The sequence below is a fragment of the Ornithorhynchus anatinus genome, chromosome 4 (assembly GCF_004115215.2).
Source record: "Ornithorhynchus anatinus isolate Pmale09 chromosome 4, mOrnAna1.pri.v4, whole genome shotgun sequence".
Classification (NCBI taxonomy): domain Eukaryota; kingdom Metazoa; phylum Chordata; class Mammalia; order Monotremata; family Ornithorhynchidae; genus Ornithorhynchus; species Ornithorhynchus anatinus.
In genome coordinates, this window is record NC_041731.1 from 120,398,344 (window position 1) to 120,421,171 (window position 22,828).

At 44.8% G+C, this 22,828-nt stretch overlaps 2 protein-coding genes across 4 annotated transcripts in view; one reads left to right on the forward strand and one right to left on the reverse strand.

Annotated features, from left to right (window-relative positions):
• Positions 1 to 3,405, forward strand: part of FBXL5 (F-box and leucine rich repeat protein 5) — a 55,903-nt gene extending 52,498 nt beyond the window's left edge. The window contains exon 11 of the mRNA XM_029062186.2: positions 2,479 to 3,405. Within this exon, the coding sequence (XP_028918019.1) occupies positions 2,479 to 2,555 (77 nt within the window). The 3' untranslated portion in view covers positions 2,556 to 3,405. The remainder of the gene's footprint in view (positions 1 to 2,478) is intronic.
• A 769-nt stretch (positions 3,406 to 4,174) lies between these two features.
• CC2D2A (coiled-coil and C2 domain containing 2A) overlaps positions 4,175 to 22,828 on the reverse strand; it is a 112,816-nt gene continuing 94,162 nt past the window's right edge. For all 3 annotated transcript variants that reach the window (XM_039911931.1, XM_039911932.1, XM_029062763.2), the window contains 8 exons: positions 14,325 to 14,528; positions 11,951 to 12,040; positions 10,374 to 10,487; positions 7,733 to 7,867; positions 6,553 to 6,675; positions 6,277 to 6,335; positions 5,361 to 5,538; positions 4,175 to 4,981 (listed from right to left, as the gene is read on the reverse strand). In XM_039911931.1, the coding sequence (XP_039767865.1) occupies positions 4,793 to 4,981; positions 5,361 to 5,538; positions 6,277 to 6,335; positions 6,553 to 6,675; positions 7,733 to 7,867; positions 10,374 to 10,487; positions 11,951 to 12,040; positions 14,325 to 14,528 (1,092 nt within the window). In that variant the 3' untranslated portion in view covers positions 4,175 to 4,792. The remainder of the gene's footprint in view (positions 4,982 to 5,360; positions 5,539 to 6,276; positions 6,336 to 6,552; positions 6,676 to 7,732; positions 7,868 to 10,373; positions 10,488 to 11,950; positions 12,041 to 14,324; positions 14,529 to 22,828) is intronic.

Consider the following 22,828-nt stretch of genomic DNA (forward strand, 5'->3'; position numbering starts at 1 on the left):
GTTATTCATCTCCCCGGAGCGGCTAGTTCAGTTGATTCTTTCCATCAGTGAGTCAAGTAAACCACTAAAGTGATTTTCTGGGCAGGGAACGCTTCTACCAACTCTGTTATATTGTACTGGCCCAAGCACTTAGCACAGTGTTCCGCACACAGTAAGTGCTCAGTAAATGCAATCGATCGATTGATTCCCGAACTCAGATGATCAGTGGCAGGGTGAGATTATTTTCTTTTCCAGATACCACCACTGGCAGTGGTGAAAAAATAATGGATTGCGAGCCTATGCATAGCTCTGGGGACTGAGTCCTGGTGGATGATGATCAGGAAAGATGCGGGTGTAGTGATGGTACTTTTTACATTTGGAAGATCTTCCTTCGCAGTCACTTTTCTCCATTTCCCATTCATGAAATGGAGTTTGTGTATTTTCCCCCTTGATGATAGTTGAGTTCAGATCACTTAAATATTTTTCCAATTTGCATAAAACCGTGTATATCTGCAAATATACATCCTAGATGAACCGATCTCAGATGATTTGCTGTTTTATGTTTCTAATTTAAGTTAAAGTGGAATGAAGGTAAGTGAAGGTAAGTAGAGCCAGCTAGCCATTAGAAGGGCACAGATGAAACTGAGGGGAGAGCAAGTCTTTTTAATAAGTGAATGAACTAAAAATCATCCGGAAATTAAATCTGTTTTTCTTTCTACTCAGTCATCCCAAATAATTTACTAGTTCTCGCTCTTTCTCTCTCTAGGATACTTTGATTAGCCCACTTCTGGAGAATGTTTCTGAAAATTGTACATTAGAAGGCTACCTAGAATTTACTGCCATTTGCCTAGAGCATTTCACCTGCATATTATTCATTTGGGAAGATGCCTGACTAAAGTTTTTCTCAGGAGAAATTGGGGTGGAGATGTGATGCAGCATTTTGAATCTGGTATTCAGAGCGGCACAGAGTTCTCTTTTCCCACAGGTGGTGGTAGTCACCGTGTCAGACGGCAGGGCATGCTACAGCCAGACACCAACACGCCAAAACCCGTGCTGTATTTAGAAGTTGGCCGATAGAACAGCTTTACTGTTAAAGTTGAGATGTTCGTTGACCTGTTTTAGAAACACAACCTCTGTAACGTATATTCATTCTTGGGTGTATCTATTTGGCTCCCAAAATGAAGGTTAGCTAGTTTCAGCCTAACGAATCTGCAGGTTCACAAACAAATCTAGAAACACCTGGTGGCTCTTACTGTAATAAGTTTGTTTGCTGAGCTATTAATGTTTCAGCGAGTTGTTTTTTTTTCCCAATAAAGGTTGATTTATGGTCTGTTGCCCATTAAGAAACATCTGAAAAGCAGAGATTATAAACCATTGGAAGTTATCTTCCTGGTTTGGTCAGTCTATTTCCACGACAGCTACGTATGGAGAAACTTGTTCAGTTCAAAATGTCAAACGTAGCACTTCAAAATGAGTTTACTGTTTGCTTTTGAATGGGAGCCTCAAAGCTGCCCAAAGACATGGAATGAACTGCTGGGAAATCAATGTGCTGTTACTATTTTGGTATAGTAAGCCTGGGTCGCACCTGCTGCTGTGCAGAGAGTGGGCATATGCTCCTGGGGCTGTGTTTTACTGCAGTTGTTTTTGGTGAAACTTTGGGTGAACCATGAAAAAAAGTTGCCAAGGCCTTAAGGTCTCCCTGTAAGCGCCTTATGGGCAGGGAACATGCCTGTTAATTAATAATAATAATGGTGATGATGGTCTTTGTTAAGCACTTACTATGTGCCAGGCACTGTTGTGGTATTAAACTCTCCCAAGCACTTAGTACAGTGCTCTGCACATAGTAAGCACTCAATAGATATCGTCGATTAAATTTCTAAGTACCAAATTCATGCATTTTATACCTTTGCCTCGGGCACGGTGCTTATAAAGTTTAGTATGTTCTCATAAATCCCTCTCATGCTTATTTGAAAAGTGTTCTGCCTATCCGGGTATTGAAATGTTTATGAAGCTGTTGTTGCAGATATTTGTCTGGTTCACTGTTGTCCTTTCATTAAAAGCCCAAGATGTTAGTATGTTACATTTACGGTAACATACACACACACATATAAATATAACCAGCCACATACTGTACTTTATCAGTTTATTCCAGATAGCACAAGATTTCTGTGGTCTAAAGTAACATCCGTCATTTTAGCTGTGTTCACTCGAGGAAGCTTTTCAAAATGTTGAAATGACTTGAACCTGCTTATTTTTCAAATGCCTGTACCATATCATTTCAGCGATCGTGACCCTTTTTTTTTTTGCCTCACGTCAGATAATTCATTTTTTAAAAAAAACTTATGGGGAAGGCTGAAATTAGTTGAAACGTGACCATTATAGCGACCGAGTTGTAAACGAATTCCATAGTACTCCTTGTAAAATGAAGCAGTTGGTCTTGCTCGCCCTCAGATGTCCTTAACCCCTTCGTCTTTTCACATTTGTTCTGTTTTCATACAGGTCCTCATGCTGAAACCGCCAGTGGATGCCAGAATTTGCAGTGTGGTTTTCGAGCCTGCTGCCGTTCTGGCGAATGACCCTTGACTTCTGATCTCTGTCTACTTCATTTAGCTGAGCAGGCTTCCTTTCATGCACTTTACTTACAGTACAATACACCTCTTGTGTTAACAGTCCTTTTGGGTGTGACTTGTTTTACTTGGGCCCCTTCCTCTAATAACTTCAGAAATCTTAAACTCACAGTAAAATTGTACAGTGTCGTTACAGTTTCTCACACAAATGTCATTTGGGGATGGAAAGTTAGGCTTTTGGGTAGCATGGGGGGAACCGTCTCATCAGATTTTTTATTTTGGGGAGGGAGGCGCGGGGTGGGGGCGGGCGTCATCTGCCGGAAAGGGCCCCGGACCTATATTTTGGATTGTTCTGAAGTGGGACCCTCTGTTTCTGTAGATCTCCAAATAACCTGTACATGCTTTGCAGATCACTTCTTCGGATGTATGTCGGAAACATTTCCCAAACCCTTCCTTCCCGGGCAGGACTAGGGCTACCAGTCGCTCTCCCATAACGTTCACTTCTTCGAGATGCCATCTGTCAATCCAGATTTAAGTAGTGCTTAAAAAAAATCTCGACTCTGGTTACCGAAAACTGGCTCTGTAATTCACTCGGCAGGAGCCCCGCATCTGGCGTTTCGGAGGGGCCTGTGTTTCCACCAAATCGAGTTAGAAATTTACAATCTTAGGAACAAATGTATAAACGAAAAACTACTTTGAGGACTTCACCGATACCTTGTTTTTTTTTTTATTTGAATGTTGAAGTCATGTTATTCACAGGTTTAATTTCATGTGAAAATAAGGACTAAAGTTTCTTTTGTTTCTCGGTCTTCAGTACAGCTCTTGAGCCTTATAAATAAATACTCTTTGTTGAACGGTATTGTTATTTTCTTAAGTCATTAATCGGCCCGCTTGCAATCACAGGAAAAAAGGGGGAATTGATGTGAAGAGCTGTTTCGCTGTGAGGACTAAATCAAATCGCTGCTTTTTGAATTAGTGGCTCACTTCCAGGGGCTGCCACTAAGTGAGGTTAAATGCTATGGCTGTTTTATTATAATTTAATCGTATTTATTGGGCACCTACCTCGTGTAGAGCACTGCACTAAGCGCTTGGAGTGTACAGTTCGGCAACCGCTAGAGACAATCCCTGCACGACGATGGGCTCACAGTGGTCGAAATGCCTTTAGGTCATGGGTTCGAATTCTGGCTCTGCCACTTGTCAGCTCTGTGACCGTGGGCAAGTCACTTCACTTCTCTGGGCCTCAGTTACCTCATCTGGAAAATGGGGACAACCTGATTACCCCGTATCTACCCCCGCGCTTAGAACAGTGCTCTGCACATAGTAAGCGCTTAACAAATACCAACATCATTATTATTATTTTGAGGGATATTTCGGGGGAAAAGACCAACTTTCTCTCATTTCTCTCAGCTGAATGGCTGTTGCCGCAGAGGCACAAGAAGGGCTAAATGGATCAGCCTGCTAATGCTGAATCCAAGCTGTGCCACTCCTCCCCCCTTCGCAACCACCCACGAAGAGGGCGTGCTCTCCCCTTCTCCTGCTGTTCGGTGTGAAAGCCAGGGTGGAAGAAAAGGTGAAACTCACTGGCACGTGCTTAGGGCGGGGAAAACAGCAGGAAAGACGCTGCCAAATATAAAATATAAGTCATTTATTTACCTGCACATCTCTAAAATCGACCGATCAATAAAAACAGTTAAGCATTTCACGTTATAAAAGGCCCTAGTTAGCTATCACTGATTAGCAGTAAAGAAGGGGAGTGGACCTACTGCAGTCCACACTACATGGTAAAAAGACATTTCCATCGTCACGACCTCAATCGGACCTACGGTTCACTCCTGATACGCTTTAAAAATAATGCAGTCTGGGTCATTTGGACATTCACAGTGGAAGCATATTTACATTACGTGGCTTCTGCCTTGGTAAAAAAAAAAAAAAAAAAGTACCTGCAGTTAAAAGCTCCTTGTTGGGCACAGAAAGTGCCTAGCCACTTTGTCGTACTTCCGCAAGCCCTTAGAACAGTCCTCGGCACCCAGTAAGTGCTCAATAAATACCACCGGTTGATTAAAAGGAGACCCATTTTTTCACCCTAACGAGTGGGCATCTAAAACAAATGAGCTCTAAAAATTTAAATCTCAGAATTCATAATGGCAGATTCCTTCACTGCTTCCCCCCCCCCCCCCCCCGCAGGTGATTTTCTCCTGAGGTAACGGTATTAAGAAGCGTTCCTTATCATCCCAACTGTGCACCATCTATCTGTTCCGTACGAGGGAGGCGACGTAGATCCACACGGAAAGTACGTTTCTGGGATAAGCGTGGACATAAACAGCTAAAGCAAATTCAACATTAGAAGCATCAATATTGTGAACCCCAGTGCTGTAGACAGTCTCTATTAAAGGCTTCACTTCAGAATATGGCATATGAATGGGAAATCCAGAGAACTGAAAGAGAAAAAAGGAGTCGTCAGACCATTTTAAGAATGATCTACGTGCGTACATGTATATAGATATATGCGTATATAAAAATCCACTTCGGCATTAAAAATATAGCACGAGCATAAATAAGTGAGCAGGGAACCTGTCCACCACCTGTTGTACTTTCCCAAGTGCTCGGTACCGTGCACTGCCCACTGGAAATACTCAAAAGCTACTGATTGAAGTAAGTACACGGCCGTAGGGTCTTCTTACCGCCAACTACGTGCACTCCAGATCCATTAACGTGACATTAGGGAGTAGGTGAACTAGCTCAGGAAATATAAGACTTCCTCACAATGCACAAAAGTCTGGGTTGGTTTCAGCAGGACCCCGTGCTGGATCTTACCCTGTAATCTCCCAGCTGCTTCAATAGTTCTGCTTGGTGATCATCTTCCATATCTTTCCCTTGGTTCTTTTCAAGCAGAGGCAAGAATTGACGCAGGGTGGAGGTGCAATATCTATTCCAACGGGTTACGTGGCGTGGTCTCCATTCCATGATTTTCTCTTTGAGGATTTTTTCAATCCTGTAAATTCAAATCGTCCTATTTGGAGTGGGAAGCCCTTTCTTTACAGTTAGCCAAAACCTAATACATAGGATGCAGATTGGGTTTTGAACAACTGACTCCAACAGGTCATCTGCCGAGGGCACCGGTATTTTTTTTTCCAGGACCTTTCGAAGCATTAGTTACTACTAACTAGCTATTCTCACAAGACTTTCTTGAATCACCCAAAACAAGGAAAGAGGAGCTGCAACTGATTCTCATCAGCTTTCAAGTTAAAATGCTATTACCGCTGCTCCAAGACTGTTCTTTCCCGATTCTCCTCTGAGTAGATGAAGTGGAACATCAGGGGAAAAGTGCCCTCTGGAAATGTTTTCTGGATCACTTAGAGGTCTCTCTTAAAGCAGCCAGTGGGAACTCTATTGTCAAGGCTCATTGTTTTTTATAAAGGCATTTATTAAGAACTCCCTCTGTGCTGGGGAAGATATAAAGTTATCAGAGCAGACAGTCCCGGGCTCACAATTTATCTTCGCCCCACTGCACAGATGAGGAAACTAGGATTTCGCTAAGTAACTCTGCCCAGGACCCTATTCCCGCCCCTCATTTGGGTCCCAAGGACAGCTTCTTCAAATTCCCCAGGTAGCCCATTACCGCTTCCTCGCTGGATGATTTAAATCCATTTTGAATCTGTTTTCCCCGTGGGAACCGAGTTGAGCGACCGAAGAAAAACCCACCGGCCCAGTGCAGGTCATGTGAAATTACCTGTCCTGAAGCTCTGCTGCAGCGGCTTTGTCTGTTCTCTGGTAAACTAACGCATCAGGCTAGAAACCAAAGACAGTGTTGATGTAATTATATAACCTGACAGCACCATATTGAGAGGGGAGGATCAGGAATTTTGAAGTAGCCACGTTAAAACTAAAACTTTAGAAGCTCCCGGCTTTGCCCCAGACATTCCCACACCACATCACCTAAATCTGGATACACTATAATAACTATCTGGGTTCTCATGTAGCCACAAATAAAAGAGATTATAAATACCTGCACACTGGAGAGGCCAGGATAGGGAAGGCTTCTCGAAAAGAAAGATTTCCATAGTTTGGGCTTGGTGAGGTCAAAATTTATCCTTAGAGGAGAATCATACTGTTGAATATTGAACCATATCTAAAAATTGGGAATAAATGAATGGATGGACAATTATCAGCTCTCAGAGGCCAATACAGGATCACCTCCTACTCGACGGCAGATCCCTACATCACCTGGCGTTTCCATCCTGGCACCTGATACCGAGAAGTTGGTTTGTCGCCGGTTAATAGGTTGAACACTTTGGGCAGCGGCAAATACTGGTCATGAAAATGGCTTTTTATCCTATAAAAGATTCCCTTTCTGACAAAGTTTGAAACCCAAAAAGATGAGTCTAAGGCAAGTGGGAGGAAGTCAACAGAAGCCCCGAGCTTTAGATTCGGCTCGGTCCACACAACGGGAAACAACTGTGGCCCAGTGGATAAGAGAGCGTGGGCCGAGGTCAGAAGGGCCTGGGTTCTAATCCCCGCTCTGCCTCTTGTCTGCTCTGTCCCAGTCGCTTCATTTGTAAACTGGGGGCTAAGACTGAGCCCCCCCATGTGGGGCATCCATCCCGGCGATTAGTACCATGCCTGGCACAGTAAGTGCTTGACAGATACCCTGGGCCCTCCCACTCTGTCACCCTCTCCACGAGCAGAGTGCCCCAGAGCTGATGTGGGCCTATACGTGCCCAACGTTACTGTAAAAAGCCTCGGGTTCATCTGCAAGTCATCCGCCTAAACTCACGGGGAGCTGGCTATTTTCTTCAAACGTAAAGTCTCTGCCTTTACAGGGAATTTTCAAACAACTGCCGGATTCTCTCGACACTATGGGAAACCCGGAGGCCTGTTTCTGTGTCCGGTGCAGTCAGCAAGATCGGCCTGGAAATGGCCATCAATCCTCGCTGCCGTCAGAAAGACAAAACTGCTAAGCTCCACTACGGGAGAAGGAAGGACTGTCACCTGCACATCATTTTATATTCCTTTTGAAGGCTTTTCGTCACATTGGCCGGATGTACCGGTAAAGGCGATTCACGCTTTTTAACGGGCCAAACCCATCCTATATAAAAATCCGAGCAGAAAGTAAGACCCTAGGAGTCCGAAACGGGGGCTCTGAAGAAGACAGTGATCAGCAAGAGCAGGAGATCAGACAAACTTACATTGTCAGGGCCAATCAAACAGCCAACGCTCTGCAAAGGACAGAATGTATCACACTGGCCGTAAAACTGCCCGCTGCTGGGATTCCATATCAAATACTGATTGTGTTCACAAGTAAGCACGTAGGCAGTGGGACCCTGGAGGAGAATAAGACCGTTCAAATTCAGATTTTCATTGTGACTTTCCAATTCGATGACCTCCCTCCTCCCCACCCCGACACGCTTCAAGGCTGCAAACTCCCTGTGGGTTGCGTTTGTGACTCCCAACTCTATTTTAGTGCCGTGTTCTCTCCAGTGCTTGGTAGGGTGCTCTGCACACAATCGGTGCTCAATAAATACTACTGATTGGTTAATATTGCATTTGGGGCAGTTTTTAAAATTTTCTTTTCCTTGAACGGTGAGCATCAACCCTTACGAATTTTGCAAAGCGGAGGTTACTAATTAGTTCCGATGTATTTGCCCATGAAGGTCAGGGAGACTTAAGGTAATTCCGGTTAAAGATGCTTTAGCTAAAACCTGCCCGTAGTTCCCTCTAAGACCAAACGATGGGGGTGGCATGGCGTAGCGGCCTGGGCGTCAAAAGGTCATGGGTTCTAATGCTGGCTCGGCCACCTGTCTGCCGTGTGGCCTTGGGCAAGTCTCTTTACTTCCTTGGACCTCAGATCCCTCATCTGTAAAATGGGGATTAAGATTGTGAGTCCCATGTGGGACAGGGGCTGTGTCCAATCCGACTTGCTTCTATCCACCCCGGTGCCTGGCACATAGTAAGCGCTGAACAAATAACACAATTATTATTATTATTGTTAAGGAGGAAGAGAACCTCCACCGTCCAAAAATCAGGTGAAGCGTTCTCTGGAAACTCCTACCTTTGTCAATCTTCTCAGCCTTCCTTTCGATTGGGGTGCTTCACTGTTGCACTTTGCTGTGCCCCCCAACCCTACCCCCCCAGTTCACACTCCCACTGTTGGCCTACATGCCAGACACGCTGGCAGGAAAATAAGTCTCAGGTCCAGGCCTACATGTGGACTCCGGGGCCGGCCAGCCAATCAACTGTATTTATCGAGCCCTCACTGTGTGCAGAGCATTCTACTAAGCGCTTGAGAGAGTAGAGTGAAACAGAGTTGATAGACACGTTACCTGCCCATGAAGGAACTTACACTCTAGAGGGAGAGATAGACATTGAAATAGATGATGGGAATATACATAAGTGCTGTGGGGATGAGGATGGGATGAATTAAGGGTACAGATCCAAGTGCTAAGGCAATGCCAATAAGAGATATATGCTATCCAAGGGGTTCATCTTATTGTTTAAGAAGCCCAGGCGGTGATGAAGAAGATAAATCGATCGATGCTATTTATTGAGCGCTTCCTGTGTGCAGAGCACTGCACTAAGTGCTTAGGACAGTACAATACCAGAAGAGTGGAAAAGAAGCACTCACCTGGTGGGCAGTGAAGCCTTTCAGGCATGAGTAGCTCCCTCGGGTCAGTCAAGAGTATTTGTATCCCAAGCACCGGACACAGCTCTTGGGAGAGCGGGCTGCCCTGAAAGTCTTGTTTAGACTCCTCCGACTACTCCCATCTCACAAGTGCCCGACGAGTGGGCGTCCCAGAAAGGAACTACAGTCACGACATCAGGGATGCTACATCTGATGAATTGGTGGGGAGGCAGGGAAGAGTCACTTCCCCTAAAATCAAGGGGGTTGTGCTGGCAGGTAAATGTCCATGTGGGTAGACATTGGTCTAAAAGGTGATAGATGGGCTTATGGTTGCTTCTCTCTGCCCTCTGACTTTTCAGAGGGAAAAGCGTTAACAAATGATAGGGGCTTCTAGATTTTCCAGGACTTTTACACAGCTGGAAAAGCATGCATTCGTTCATTTGATCGTTTATTGAGCGCTTGTTGTGTGCGGAGCACTGTACTAAGTGATTGGGAGAGTACAATAAACAGGCACAATCCCCACTCACAACGAACCTATGGCCTAGAGGGGACCTTTAAGGCCTACATTTGGTTTCAGGTGGGAAACCATGCCTAAACACTTGGATATGCACCCCTTATTCACCCCACCCTCAGCCCCACAGCACTTATGTACATATCTGTAGTTTATTTCTTTACATTAATGTCTGTGTCCCCCCGCTAGACCATAAGCTCCTTATGGGCAGGGAAAATCGTTACCAACCCTGTTGTACTTTCCCAAGTGCTTAGTACAGTGCTCTGCACACAGTAAGTGCTCAGTAAAGACCATTGAGGGATCAACTGATTGAACAAATAGGCCAACAGCCTGCAAGGATGAATCTGGTGTCGAGTGAGCCAGCGATCGTCCATCAAGAGCGTGACCGGCCCGAACTGGAGCGATTCCATCTATCCCTTAGGGGACTGTGTCCGGTTTAGAGCACCGCCTAGCCTGGGCAAAGATGGCTCGACTGTCTCGAGGAGGGAGAGGGGAGAGGACAAGCTCCTCCCATGAGGAGGGAGAGAGAAGGGAGACTGGTCTGATCTGGTCCTTCACCTCAGACTCTTCTTACTGCTTCTTCTGAGCTCTGTGCTACCCCACCAAGCAACTCGACCTGTTCAACCCTTCAGTCGTCTGAAAGGACGTCTGTGAGACCGAACGTATTTGGTGATGTTCCCCGAGGGAGCCGTCTTACCTCAGGAATGGCATTTCCAATGATAAGCCAGGCCCTTTTGCCCATAAACAGAAAGTAATTACATAAGAGCACGGCATGCTCCTCTTCATCTCCAGCCAGAAGATCCAGAAATTGCTGAAAGAGAAACGGGTACGTCAATTATGACTTGGTCAAGACCTGACTGTCACTTGTCCAGAGCATCATTACAGGACTAATGTAATCCCATTTATTGAGTGCTTACTGTGTGCAGAGCACTGAACTAATGCTTGGGAAAATACAATATAACAGTTGGTAGACACGTTCCCTGCCCGGTCTAGAGGGTACGACTACTTTGTTATTTCTTAATACATAATTCTTGTCAGCAAGGAAATCTGAAGTCCATTCATTCATTCATTCAGTCGTATTTATTGAGTGCTTACCGTGTGCAGAGCACTGTACTAAGCGCTTGGATAGTACAATTCAGCAACCAGTAGAGACAATCCCTACCCAACAACGGGCTCACGGTCTATTAAACCCACTCTTGTCTTAGAGGTTTTGGCTCAATGGGTCTTATTTTCAACAGAGGCAAAAAGAAGACTACATTAGAGTGAGTGTTAAAAATGAAGTGTCTAAAGGTCAGTTGTCAAAAAAAAAAAAATCTTCCCTGACTAGGCCTTCATTTCTCTTATAAACCTTCTCTTCTGCGTCACCTATGCACTTGATACCCCACTCCCAATCCCATAGCACTTGTTTTTTTACATCTCTATACTCTCTATACCATTTCCTCTAGCTATATTTTATTTTAATGCCTGTCTCCCCCTACAAGCTAAGCTCCTGGTAGGGAATGTGCCTATCAAGTGCACCGTTCTCTCCTAAGCACCTAGTATGGTACTTGGCACACAGTAATAATAATGATGATAATTATAATGACAATGAGAAGAAGAAATAAGAATAATAACAATAATGATCATTGGAGTGTTTGTTAAGCACTTTTTACCCATTAAGCACTGTACTAAGCGCTGGGGTAGATAAAAGATAATCGAGTCCCACAGGGGGTCACAATCTAAGTAGGAGGGAGAACAGGTATCAAATCCCCATTTCACAGGTGAGGGCACTGAGACCCAGAGAAGTTAAGTGACTTGTCCGAGGTCACACGGCAAGTAAGTAGCGGAGCATTCAGTAACTACCACTGAGTGTCAACAATTCCCTCACTGGCAACATTTAGTATTGACACAGTTCCATTCAGCCAACCTCTTTGCAAATGGTTCAAGCCCTAGGCGTAGTCAAATGCTGAACCTCACTGCCTCCTTCATTCCTTTCCGCCCTCTTCTTTCCTTTTACCCTGCCCTCTTCCTCCTTGGACCTTACCCCTCCCCAAGTAATTGCAGGGATTTGTTAATGACTGGCGAGTTTTGATTTGGGGACTCCAGGTTGCTTGCATTTATCCAACAACTGGACTCAACTGCTTGGGTTGGGAATCGCTCACCCTACTAAGGAGCTGGTTAAAGCAGTTTTTCTTTTCTTTGAGAATTTGAGAACCACAGCAGCTAAATCGGGTAAAAATGGCAGCAAATAACCCAAGTGAAGCAAAACGAAACCAAAAAATGATGATTACTTACCACGGATGTGCTCCAGAGGTCACAGATGCCCGCAAATGAAACGCTATCGGGCAAGAAAGGAATCAGAGCCACATATCTGGCCACCAACTCCTAAAAAGCAAAACCAACCATATTTATTATCTTGGCTGTCTGTGCTTCCTGCAAGTGCTTCTGCTTCCAAACCCTGACAGTGACTGCGCCTAGATAGATTCTCAGAGATATGTCTTATGCCGTCGAGTCGTCTCCGACCCATAGCGCTGGACACATCTCTGGGATGGCCGTAAAAAGAGTCACTGAAACCAGGAGGCCTTTCCCCTAGTCCAGCCCTTCTGAAGTCTCCGAGATCTTCAGAGGAAGACAGAAAAGGGGAGAACTCAAATTTCACCAAAGCTGGAGCCTGTCAGCATGTGTCTGTTTCCTGTTGGGGCCTGGGCCAAAAGTGAATTAATAACGCAGGCGTCGAAGTTCAGATGTAAAGTCTGGGAGCTCAACTGCCAAGACACTTGTTCCACTGTTTTCGACACCTGGCCAGCATTCTGGGCAACACCCAAATCTGGGACGGTCTCAGCTGACCAAAGTCATGAACTCTCCTCAATTACAGACAAAATTGGGTCGGTTTCCCTTCACATGTATATGGCCTAATTTCTTTCCCCATGAAATTACGGTAAAACTTTTAAAAATGTGATGTAAACAGTCCTTCTTAGTCCAAATAAATGTGCAAAATGATTTCAAGATCTCTGGGAAAGGTTCGGAGATTAAAATGGCCATCATTCAGCACAAAACCCCTCTCGAAATTTCACCCGGAGCAGTTACAGCTCAGCACTGGTCTGGTTCTTCCTTCCCGCTCCGGAGCCCCGCAGCTTCCTGCTTTGCTCTCCTCTCCGGCCAAGGGATCGGACTCCTTCTCCCCCCCCCTACCCCTCCGTGCCCTTTCCTCTTTCTGTTCCCCCTCCCTCAGCCTCCTTCCTTTTCCCTTTCCCCCTTTTAGTGTCTACCTCCCCCTCTAGACGGTCGGCTCCTCGTGGGCAGGGATCATCAACTACCAACTCTATTATATTCAACTCTATTATATTGTAGTTTCCCGAGAATTCAATACAGCACTCTGCAAAGAGGAGTGCTCCATAAATGCCACTGATTGATCAGTTGTGCTTGGCAACTGTGCCAAGCACTACCTTGCACACTAAACCAGACAAACTGGTAAGAGACCTACATCATGGCAGCGCTGTTTAGTTACTGAACTAAATACACTGCTGAGTGCTTTGACTGTCCTCACTCAAAATGCTCCCCACTGGGGAAGCAGGGTGGCCTAATGGAGAGAGCAGGGGCCTGGGAGTTAGAGGACCTGGGTTCTAACACCCGGCTCTGCCACTTGCTTGCTCTGTGACCTCAGAAAAGTCATTGAACTTCCTTGTGCCTCAGTTTTCTCATCTGTACAATGGGGATTCGATATCTTTCTCCTTACTACTCTGACGGTGAGCCCCTTGTGGGGCAGGGTCTGTATCCAACCCGAGAAACCTGCAGCTACACCAGCGTTTAGAGCAGGGCTTGACACATTGTGAACGTTTAACAAATACCATAATAAATGGTGCCAACTGGCATCCAGATCCCGACCAAACTCTTTTAGGGTAATTACTTCCTCTTTCTGCATCGCGGATACCTCAGAAAATTGTCAAGTGCCACCCGTGTTGGAAAATAATCCTACTTGCCTCGATTTCTTTGGCGTGTTGAACAGACCGTACATTACTTCAAACCCCTAACGCTAAAAATCCCGGAAGTTGAGAACTAAAATTTAATACAAAGGTTTGCCTCTCTTTGGAATTCAGTTCATCGGAATAAAAGAAACATTGCTGCATAGGCCTAGAATAAGTTATATTGTTAAAACAGAAATGTAAAATGTAAACAGTTCTGATCCATCGAGAAAAGCACACATTCAAGCTACTCATTTGGAACCTTTAGGACGTCTGTTCTGGATGCGATTTGCTAATTACGGTCTACCTACTGTAACTCTACTGGACTACTGAGTAGGGCTATTTCCTGGAGCATAACTGCAGTGTGTAACACTAGCTCCAATCTGCAGCTTACTCACTCGTAGTATTCGGATGCTTTTCTGGAAAGGTGGGGATTGCCTTCTCGGTGTCAGGTGTCCAAGTTCACTATTTACATTCCTTTTTACGGTTAACTTATTTGAAAATTAAATTCATCCGGTGAAAAATACAATAAAATCAACCGATCGACGGCATTTATTGAGTGCTTACTTTGAGAAGGGCACTGTACTACACACTTGGCAGAGCACAATATAACCCATTTCACCACCCACGACGAGTTTACGGTCCAGAGACTGGGTTCCATTCTAACTCCTGCTGACCAAGGCATCTCCGAGGATCAAAATACTTACTGCGGTTGCCTGCGCGTTGTTAGGGTAGGCGTCGAGTAGCTCCTGAGGGGGGTTCAGTGGTCTGAGATACCGCGTGATAAAAAACGTTTTCCCACTTATGTCAATTACTGTAGTAGGGCATGGTCGGTTTGGAAACTTCAGTGCACACTCAGCTTGAAACTTCTCTGTTGCTTGAAGTAACTTCTCATCTTCCTGAGTATCAAACTTCAAACCGAAATAGCATGAGTTTATATGTGGTTATATATACATTCTAGGCCGTCACAGAAATTCACATGCGACACTGGAGCTGGCTGTGCATATATTACATGGAAGAGTTTGTCACCAAATTACAATGAACATATGTTGTACAGATGGCAGATATTCTCATTCAACTCTGAAAAAAAAGTTCTGCCCTTGGCAGAATCAAACAGGTAGGAAGGCATTTTCTGTCACCGCACTTCGAGAACTGGCTCTCTAGGGCATTTTTTTTTAAAAAAAGAGTAGAGCAAAAATTTTTTCCCCTTAATAATTGCACCGAAATAAAATCTGTGAAAGTGTTGAAGATGCCACCCGAGTAATGAGACACGTGAATCCTACCGATTTCATGGGTGCTACCTCTTGAAAGGCCCCATGGAGAAGCAGCGAGGCTTAATGGAAAGAGCACAGGCCTGGGAGTCATAGGACTGAGTCTACTAGCTGCTTGCTGTGTGAACTTGGACAAGTCACTTGACTTCTCTGGGCCTCGGTTCCCTCATCCGTAAAGTGGGGATTAAGACTGTGAGCCCCATGTGGGACAGGGACTGTGTCCAACCTGATTGCCTTGTATCTACTCCAGTGCTCAGAAGAGTGCTTGGCACACAGTAAGTGCTTAACAAGTACCATTATTATTATTAATAAAATATCTATGATAGGGCATGTTTACGGATTTATTCCCGTAAACATCTTCAGAGGCGAAGCGAATCCTCTTCCGGGGCAACAATCACATTTCTCCATCTCCAGCGAAGTGGGACAGAGAGAGGAGCCACGGAACAATAGAATCCATTTAAAAACTTTACCCTAAATGCCACCACTTTTCAGTCACGACAGCTAATGCTAAACAGATGCGACTAGAGAATGAAACAGTACATCGGTCTCACCCAGATTATTTGTTAAAACCAGACAGCGGGTAAGTGTTCCAATTTGGGTAGAATACTCATTAGTTCCATCAACGCCAGGAAGAAATTTGAAATCATTTCCCAGAGTCCGTCTCTGTGGAAAAGGTGCCATCTGGGGTCTGACTCACCGTCCGTCATGCTCGAGGTGGGCAGGTCACGCGAACAACCTCGGGGCTGGTCACTCCATCCCGCGTGGGCGGAGACCGAGACAATCCCGCTGCCCCGCTCTATTCTCCCAAGATCTCGGTACCGTGCTCCGCACGTGGCAGATGCTCAATAAACACCACCGATAGATCCGTTGTTGACCGCTCAAGAGAAGCAGCCGCGGCAGGAGCAGTCTTTGCCACCGCCAGCAGTAAGAATAGTAACGGTAACTGGAGTATTCATTAAATGCGTACTATGTGCCGAGCACTGTTCTAAGCGCCGGACGAGATGCAAGACCCTCAGGATCCACCTGCGTGCTGTCTAAGTAGGAGGGAGAAATATTAAATCCCTATTTTCCAGACGAGGACACTAAGGCCCAGAGAAATGAAGTGACTTGTCCAAGGTCCCACAGGTGGCGGTGCCAGGAATAGAAGCCAGGTGCTCTGACTCCCGGGCCTGCTCTCTTTCCACTAAGCCACGCTGCTTAATCTCTATTAAACGCCTGCGTGCAAAGCACCGGATTAAGTGGTGGGGAAAAATCCACGGGTGGGATTTAGACACGGTTCCTGGTCCTCGTGGGGCTGCTAGGCGGCCCTTCCGAAGGGCCTTCTGTGCCGGCTACCTCACGAGGACAGCTGCCGGCCCTGGGGGGGTCCGCAGCCAGGCGGGAGCCCGGCCCCAGGACCTACATCCGCAGCCTGGGGGTAAGAGGCAGCAGCAGCGATCAATCCATCGATCGGCTTTATTGAGCACTTACTGCGTGCAGCGCACGGGACTGGGAGAGTATAATACAAGAGAGTCGGGAGACGCTTTCCCTGACCACAAGGAGCTTACGGTCTACAGTCTAGCCAAGTCCTGGGGAGCGAGAGGACAGAGAATACATCCCCTTCCAGCCCCACTCCACAACTTTTTTCCCACCTTCTCTCTTCCATCGTCCCTTTGGCCCTCTTTCTCTCCTTTTTTCCCTTCTCCCACTTCATCTCTTTCCCACTCCCTCTCTCAAATCAACCAATCCATCAATGAGCTCTTACTGTGTGCAGAGCACTGTACTAAGCACTAGGGAGAATGCAATAAACAGAGTTGCTCGGTCTGATCACCGCCGACAAGGAGTTTACAGTGTATAGGTGGAGACACAGATTAAAAACAAATTAGGGATAGGGGCAATAGTAGAGTATAAGAATATTTATATAGGTCTTGTGGGGCTGGGGTGAGTGTCATAATTTTGAAGGGGTCCACAGCTAAATTCAGATTTGACACAGAGAGGGTCTTTCACCCTTTCCCACTCTCTCCACCTTCATTTTCCCCCTCCTTTTCTTCCTTTTTTTTTTCCTTCTCCCCCTCTCCTCTCTCTGCTCCTGTCACTTCCACCCACCTAACTGACTACATTTAGGGAAATTATTTAATTATATTAATGTCTGTCTCTCCCACTCTAGACTACATAGTGGGAAAGGAACATGTCTACTAACTCTGTTATATTATACTCTCACAAGCACTTAGTACGATACTCTGCACACAACAAGCGCTCAATAAATACCATTGATTGATGGATAGATTAGATACTCCTACCTTTTATCACAACTCAGCACAGTAATGGAGCCTTGAATGATAATAATAAAAATAATGTTGGTATTTGTTAAGCGCTTACTATGTGCAGAGCACTGTTCTAAGCGCTGGGGTAGATACAGGGCGATCAGGTAATCAGGTTGTCGCACGTGAGGCTCACAGTTAATCCCCATTTTACAGATGAAGTAACTGAGGCACAGAGAAGTTAAGTGACTTGCCCACAGTCACAGCTGACAAGTGGCAGAGCCGGGAGCCGAACCCATGACCTCTGATTCCGAAGCCCAGGCTCTTTCCACTGAGCCACGCGAAAGGCAATTTTTCTCTGTGGACTGGGAACAAGTCCCTTCTTTGTTTTGCACTTTCCAAGTGAACACTCGACAAAGATTAATACTAACCAGTCGGTCAACAGCATTCTTGAGAAGCAGCGTGGCTCAGTGGAAAGAGCACGGGCTTGGGAGTCAGAGGTCATGGGTTTGAATTCTGACTTTGCCACTTGGCAGCTGTGTGACTGTGGGCAAGTCACTTAACTTCTCGGTGCCTCAGTTACCTCATCTGGCAAATGGGGATTAAGACTGTGAGCCTCTCGTGGGACAACCCGATTACCCTGTATCTACCCCAGCCTTAGAACAGTGCTCTGCACATAGTAAGCGCTTAACAAATACCAACATCATTATTCTTTGAGCCCCAAGTCAAGTGAACGCTCTATAAAGAATAATACTAATCGGTCAATCGACAGTATTCTTTGAGCTTTGTATAGGGACCTTGGGCATACCCGAGTTTCTGGAACCCATCTACGCAGAAACGGTCCCCGAGGTACGGCCATCCTAAACCCGGTAAACTTTCAATAGATACGTCTCAGGGGAGTAAGCGAACACTTCAAGAAGATGAAATAACTTTTAGGCCTCTGAAGTAACATTTACTACATGGAGGTCATGTTTTACAGAAATATCCTTGTGGACATAGTTAATGCAGTTTTCAAAAACATTAATTTTCTCCAAGGGGCAGTTTATGACCGAAATAACGTGACTCTTTAGGAATTAATCTTAAGCAAAACCAAGAAATTTACAAATCGACACAATCGTTTGCTGTCACCATTACTTCTTTTGGAAATGCATTTTTTAAAAAATCAAACGAAGATATCAACTTTTAACTGAAGTCAAACATTTTGCATCGTAAGGTTTAAAGGGGCTTGGCAGACATCAGGTCCTGTATGGTTCACAAGCTAGAAGAGGAAATCAATACACTTGAGAGAAAGTCTAAGTATGAAATCTGAATGAATACTAGAAATGAATACTGGCTGATTTAGAATAAAAAGAAACAATCGGTACCTTCTTCAGCATTTCACTCATCTATTAGAGCCAGGAAGGAAATGAAGAGAAGGAAAAACAAAACAGGCAACAAATAATGCATTAACACCGAAATGAATAATAAAAAAAGAAATATTTCTAGTTCCTAACAATACAGTTTAACAGACCAACATTCCCAAGTGAAATTTAGCTTTCATTCTAGATTTTAAAACATTTTTAGTGTAATTTTAAACTATCTATAAAATATTTGCCTGGTTCCCACACTAATGTGGAGAAGCAGTGTAGTCTGGTGGAAAGAGCATAAAACTAAGAATCAGGAGACCTGAGTTTTAATCCCAGCTTCGCCACTTGTCTGCTCTATGATATTGACCACGTTATTTAACTTCTCTATGCCTCAGTTTCCTTATCTGTAAAATGGGGATTAAATTCCCATTCTGTCTTCCCCTTAAACTGTGAGTTTCATATGAAGACGAGAAGCAGCGTGGCTCAGTGGAAAGAGCCCGGGCTTGGGAGTCAGAGGTCATGGGTTCTATCTAATCCAGGTTCTGCCACTTGTCAGCTGTGTAACTTTGGGCAATTCACTTCACTTCTCTGTGCCTCAGCTACCTCATCTGTAAAATGGGGATTAAGACTGTGAGCCGCAGTGGGACAACCTGATTACCTTGTATCCACTCCAGTGCTTAGAACAGGGCTTGGCACATAGTAAGCGCTTAACAAATACCACAGTAATAATGATAATAATAATGATGGTATTTGTTAAGCGCTTACTATGTGCCAAGCCCTGTTCTAAGCACTGGAGTGGATAGAGAAGCAGCGTGGCTCAGTGGAAAGAGCACGGGCTTTGGAGTCAGGGCTCATGAGTTCGAATCCCAGCTCTGCCACTTGTCGGCTGTGTGACTGTGGGCAAGTCACTTAACTTCTCTGTGCCTCAGTTCCCTCATCTGTAAAATGGGGATTAAGACTGTGAGCCCCACGTGGGACAACCCGATTCCCCTATGTCTACCCCAGCGCTTAGAACAGTGCTCGGCACATAGTAAGTGCTTAACAAATACCAACATCACAAGGTAATCTGGTTGGACACAGTCCCTGTCCCCAGTGGGGCTCACAGTCTAATTCCCATTGTACAGATGAGGTAACTGAGGCACAGAGAGGTGAAGTGACTTGCCCAAGATCACACAGCAGACATGTGGCAGAATGAGGATTACAACACATATCCTCTGACTCCCAGGCCTGTACTCTTTCCACTAGGCCACGCTGGTTCTGTAAGAACTGTGTCTGATCCAACTGCATTGTTTCCACCCCAGTGTGTAACAAACAGTGCTTGGCACATTGTGAGCAGTTAAAGAGTAGCAGAGATGTTTATTATTATTATTGTTTTTATTATTATCACTGGGCAAAGTTCCAATTGGCCTTTCCTGGAAATTCTTAAATGGGGAAAATGCCTAAAATTCTAAGCACACAGAAGTTGTTGTTTTGAGATTTATTTTTCCTGAATAATCCATAAATTTAGATCATAAGCTTTGTTACACAATCCACCTGATGTATTTGATGCCTCAGTCGTCCTTCGGCATGAGAAATAGTTCAAAATTTCATATCCGTCAATACAATATCTCTCCAAAGACATGACAGTAACAAACCATAGCCACAGAGGGGCAGTCAAATGCTGAGAATAAATAGCCAGTATCGGCCAAGCACTTTTCACATGGTAAACTGAGAAAAGGAAAGAAAATCCAAAACTGATGAAAAGTAAGGTTTCCATGATCTGTTGAAACCCAATCAAAAGCAGTCAATAGACCTCAGTCTACACCACAAGTAAGCTAAAACTTACCTCCTCCAAGAGGCCTTCCCAGACTGAGCTCCCCTTCTCCCTCTACTCCCTCTACCACCCCCCCTCCACCTCTCCGCAGCTTAACCCTCTTTTCCCCCCATTTCCCTCTGCTCCTCCTCCTCTCCCTTCCCATCCCCTCAGCACTGTACTCGTCTGCTCAACTGTATATATTTATTACCCTATTTATTTTGTTAATGAAATGTACATCGCCTTGATTCTATTTAGTTGCCACTGTTTTTAGGAGATGTTCTTCCCCTCGACTCTATTTATCGCCATCGTTCTCGTCTCGTTTAACAAATACCACACACGCACAAAAACAAGTATTATGTAAGCTCATATTGGACAGGGAACATGGCTCCCAACTCTGTCTTACTGTACTCTCCCAACCACTTAGTATAGTGCTCTGCACACAGAAAGTACTCACTAAATACTAATGATGATTAACAGATCTAAGTTACCTCAGCAATCCCACTGTTGAACAAGAAAATCTGGAGTGTTTCTTATCCTAGCAGAGAATTTATATGCCTTCTTACCACTTGTAAAGCATAATAGAAGAAACAATAGTTTTCTTTGCTTTTGAGCTAATTTCCTTACAAAATGTACTTGTTTCCTTTTCACTGTAGAGAAGAGAAGCAGGGCTTGGGGGATAGAACACGAGCCTGGGAGTCAGAAAGACCGGGGTTCTAATCCCGATTTTGCCACTTGTCTGCTGTGTGACCTTGGGCAAGTCACTTTGCTTCTCTATGCCTCAGTTACCTCCTCTGTAAAATGGGGATTAGGCTGTGTGCTCCATGTGGGGACAGGGACTGTGTTCAATCTTATCCGCTTGTATTCGCCCCAAGCGTTTACTGCAGTGCCTGGCACACAGTAAGCACTCAACAGATGCCACAATTCTTACTACTACTCTAATCTGGCTTTATGCCTGGGCGGCAGAGAACCAGTAGCAAAGAACACTGGAGCAAACTATCCTCGTCAGTCAGTTCTCATCTACACCTTAGTCCCCCCAAAGGAGAGTCCCTTCACGCTCTTCAGTCCGCATGCAACTCTCAGATTTAGGATTTGGCTGCTTACTGCGGCAATCCACCCAGGCAGAAATTTAACAGCAAATGGTATTTGTTGCTGATTCAACTGATCCGTACTCTAACTGTTAACCTAGTGGATAGAACATGGGTCTGGGCATCAGAAGGTCCTGGGTTCTAATGCCGACTCTGCTACTTGTCTGCTGTGTGACCTTGGGCAAGTTACTTAACTTCTCTGTGCCTCAGTTACCTCATGTGGAAAATGGGGATGAAGACCGTGAGGCCCATGCGGACGGGGACTGTGTCCAACCCGATTTGCTTACATCCACCGCAGCGCTTAGTACAGTGGCTGGCACATAGTAAGCGCTTAATTATTAGTATCGTCCTTAAAATATATGATATACACATATTACATATAATACACTATAATGTATAGTGAAATACATACTGTCTTATATATGATAACTAATTCAAGATTGATTAAAAGCCCAGGGAGGCAGATGCATTCTGTCCATCCTGTTATACCAATGTTCTTGACCAGTGAGCAATACTCCCCTAAAGAGCAAAGGGGCCAAAAGATTACATGGCTCTATTTTCAGGGACAAAGTTTGCAGGGAATTTTCCCTCCAAAACTCACGTGTGCAGTTTTACCACTCACAGTGCCATCCTCCTAGCAAAGGCCAACTGTATTCATAGGATAAAATAACTATACAGATTAACTGGCAGCCATTTGCCACTTGGAAAAACAAGAAATCACTGTCACCTCTAAATGCTTCAACACAATTTCAAGTTCATCACAGAAATCAGATTCTATACTGCTACACAATCTTCCTTACCTCATTTGCTTTCTCACCCAGACACAGAGATTGTTTCAGATACCTGTAGCATTAAGGGGTTAACGTTTACGGGTTACTTTAGCTATTCTTCCCCAAAACACTGTAATGCTGGCTATTCCTGTTACTTTCTTTTACAGCATCAGTCTGCTCAATCTTCAGAACAGATGTCATTCCTTTCTATCCTGTTTCACCTCAAATTCTGGCTGAAGTCAACTAATCATCATTCTTCCTGAAATCAAGGAAAATAGATAACAGAGGAATTAATCAACCCCTTAAAGTCACAGCATTATTTTTCTTATCTTACTTAGGGATATATTGATGTATCTGTGATACAACAATAACATTACTCGTGGCTCAGTGGAAAGAGTCCAGGCTTGGGACTCAGAGGTCATGGGTTCTAGTCCCGGCTCTGCCGCTTGTCAGCTGTGTGACTGTGGGCAAGTCACTTAACTTCTCTGTGCTTCAGTGACCTCACCTGTAAAATGGGGGTTAAAACCGTAAGCCCCACGTGGGACAACCTGATCACCTTGTATCTACCCCAGCACTTAGAACAGTGCTCTGCACATAGTAAGCGCTTAACAAATACCAACATTATTATTACTCTACGATTCTATAGCATTTTCTCTAGAATTTATCCAAGTGTTTTCACAAGTATAGTCCCAGTGGATCCACAG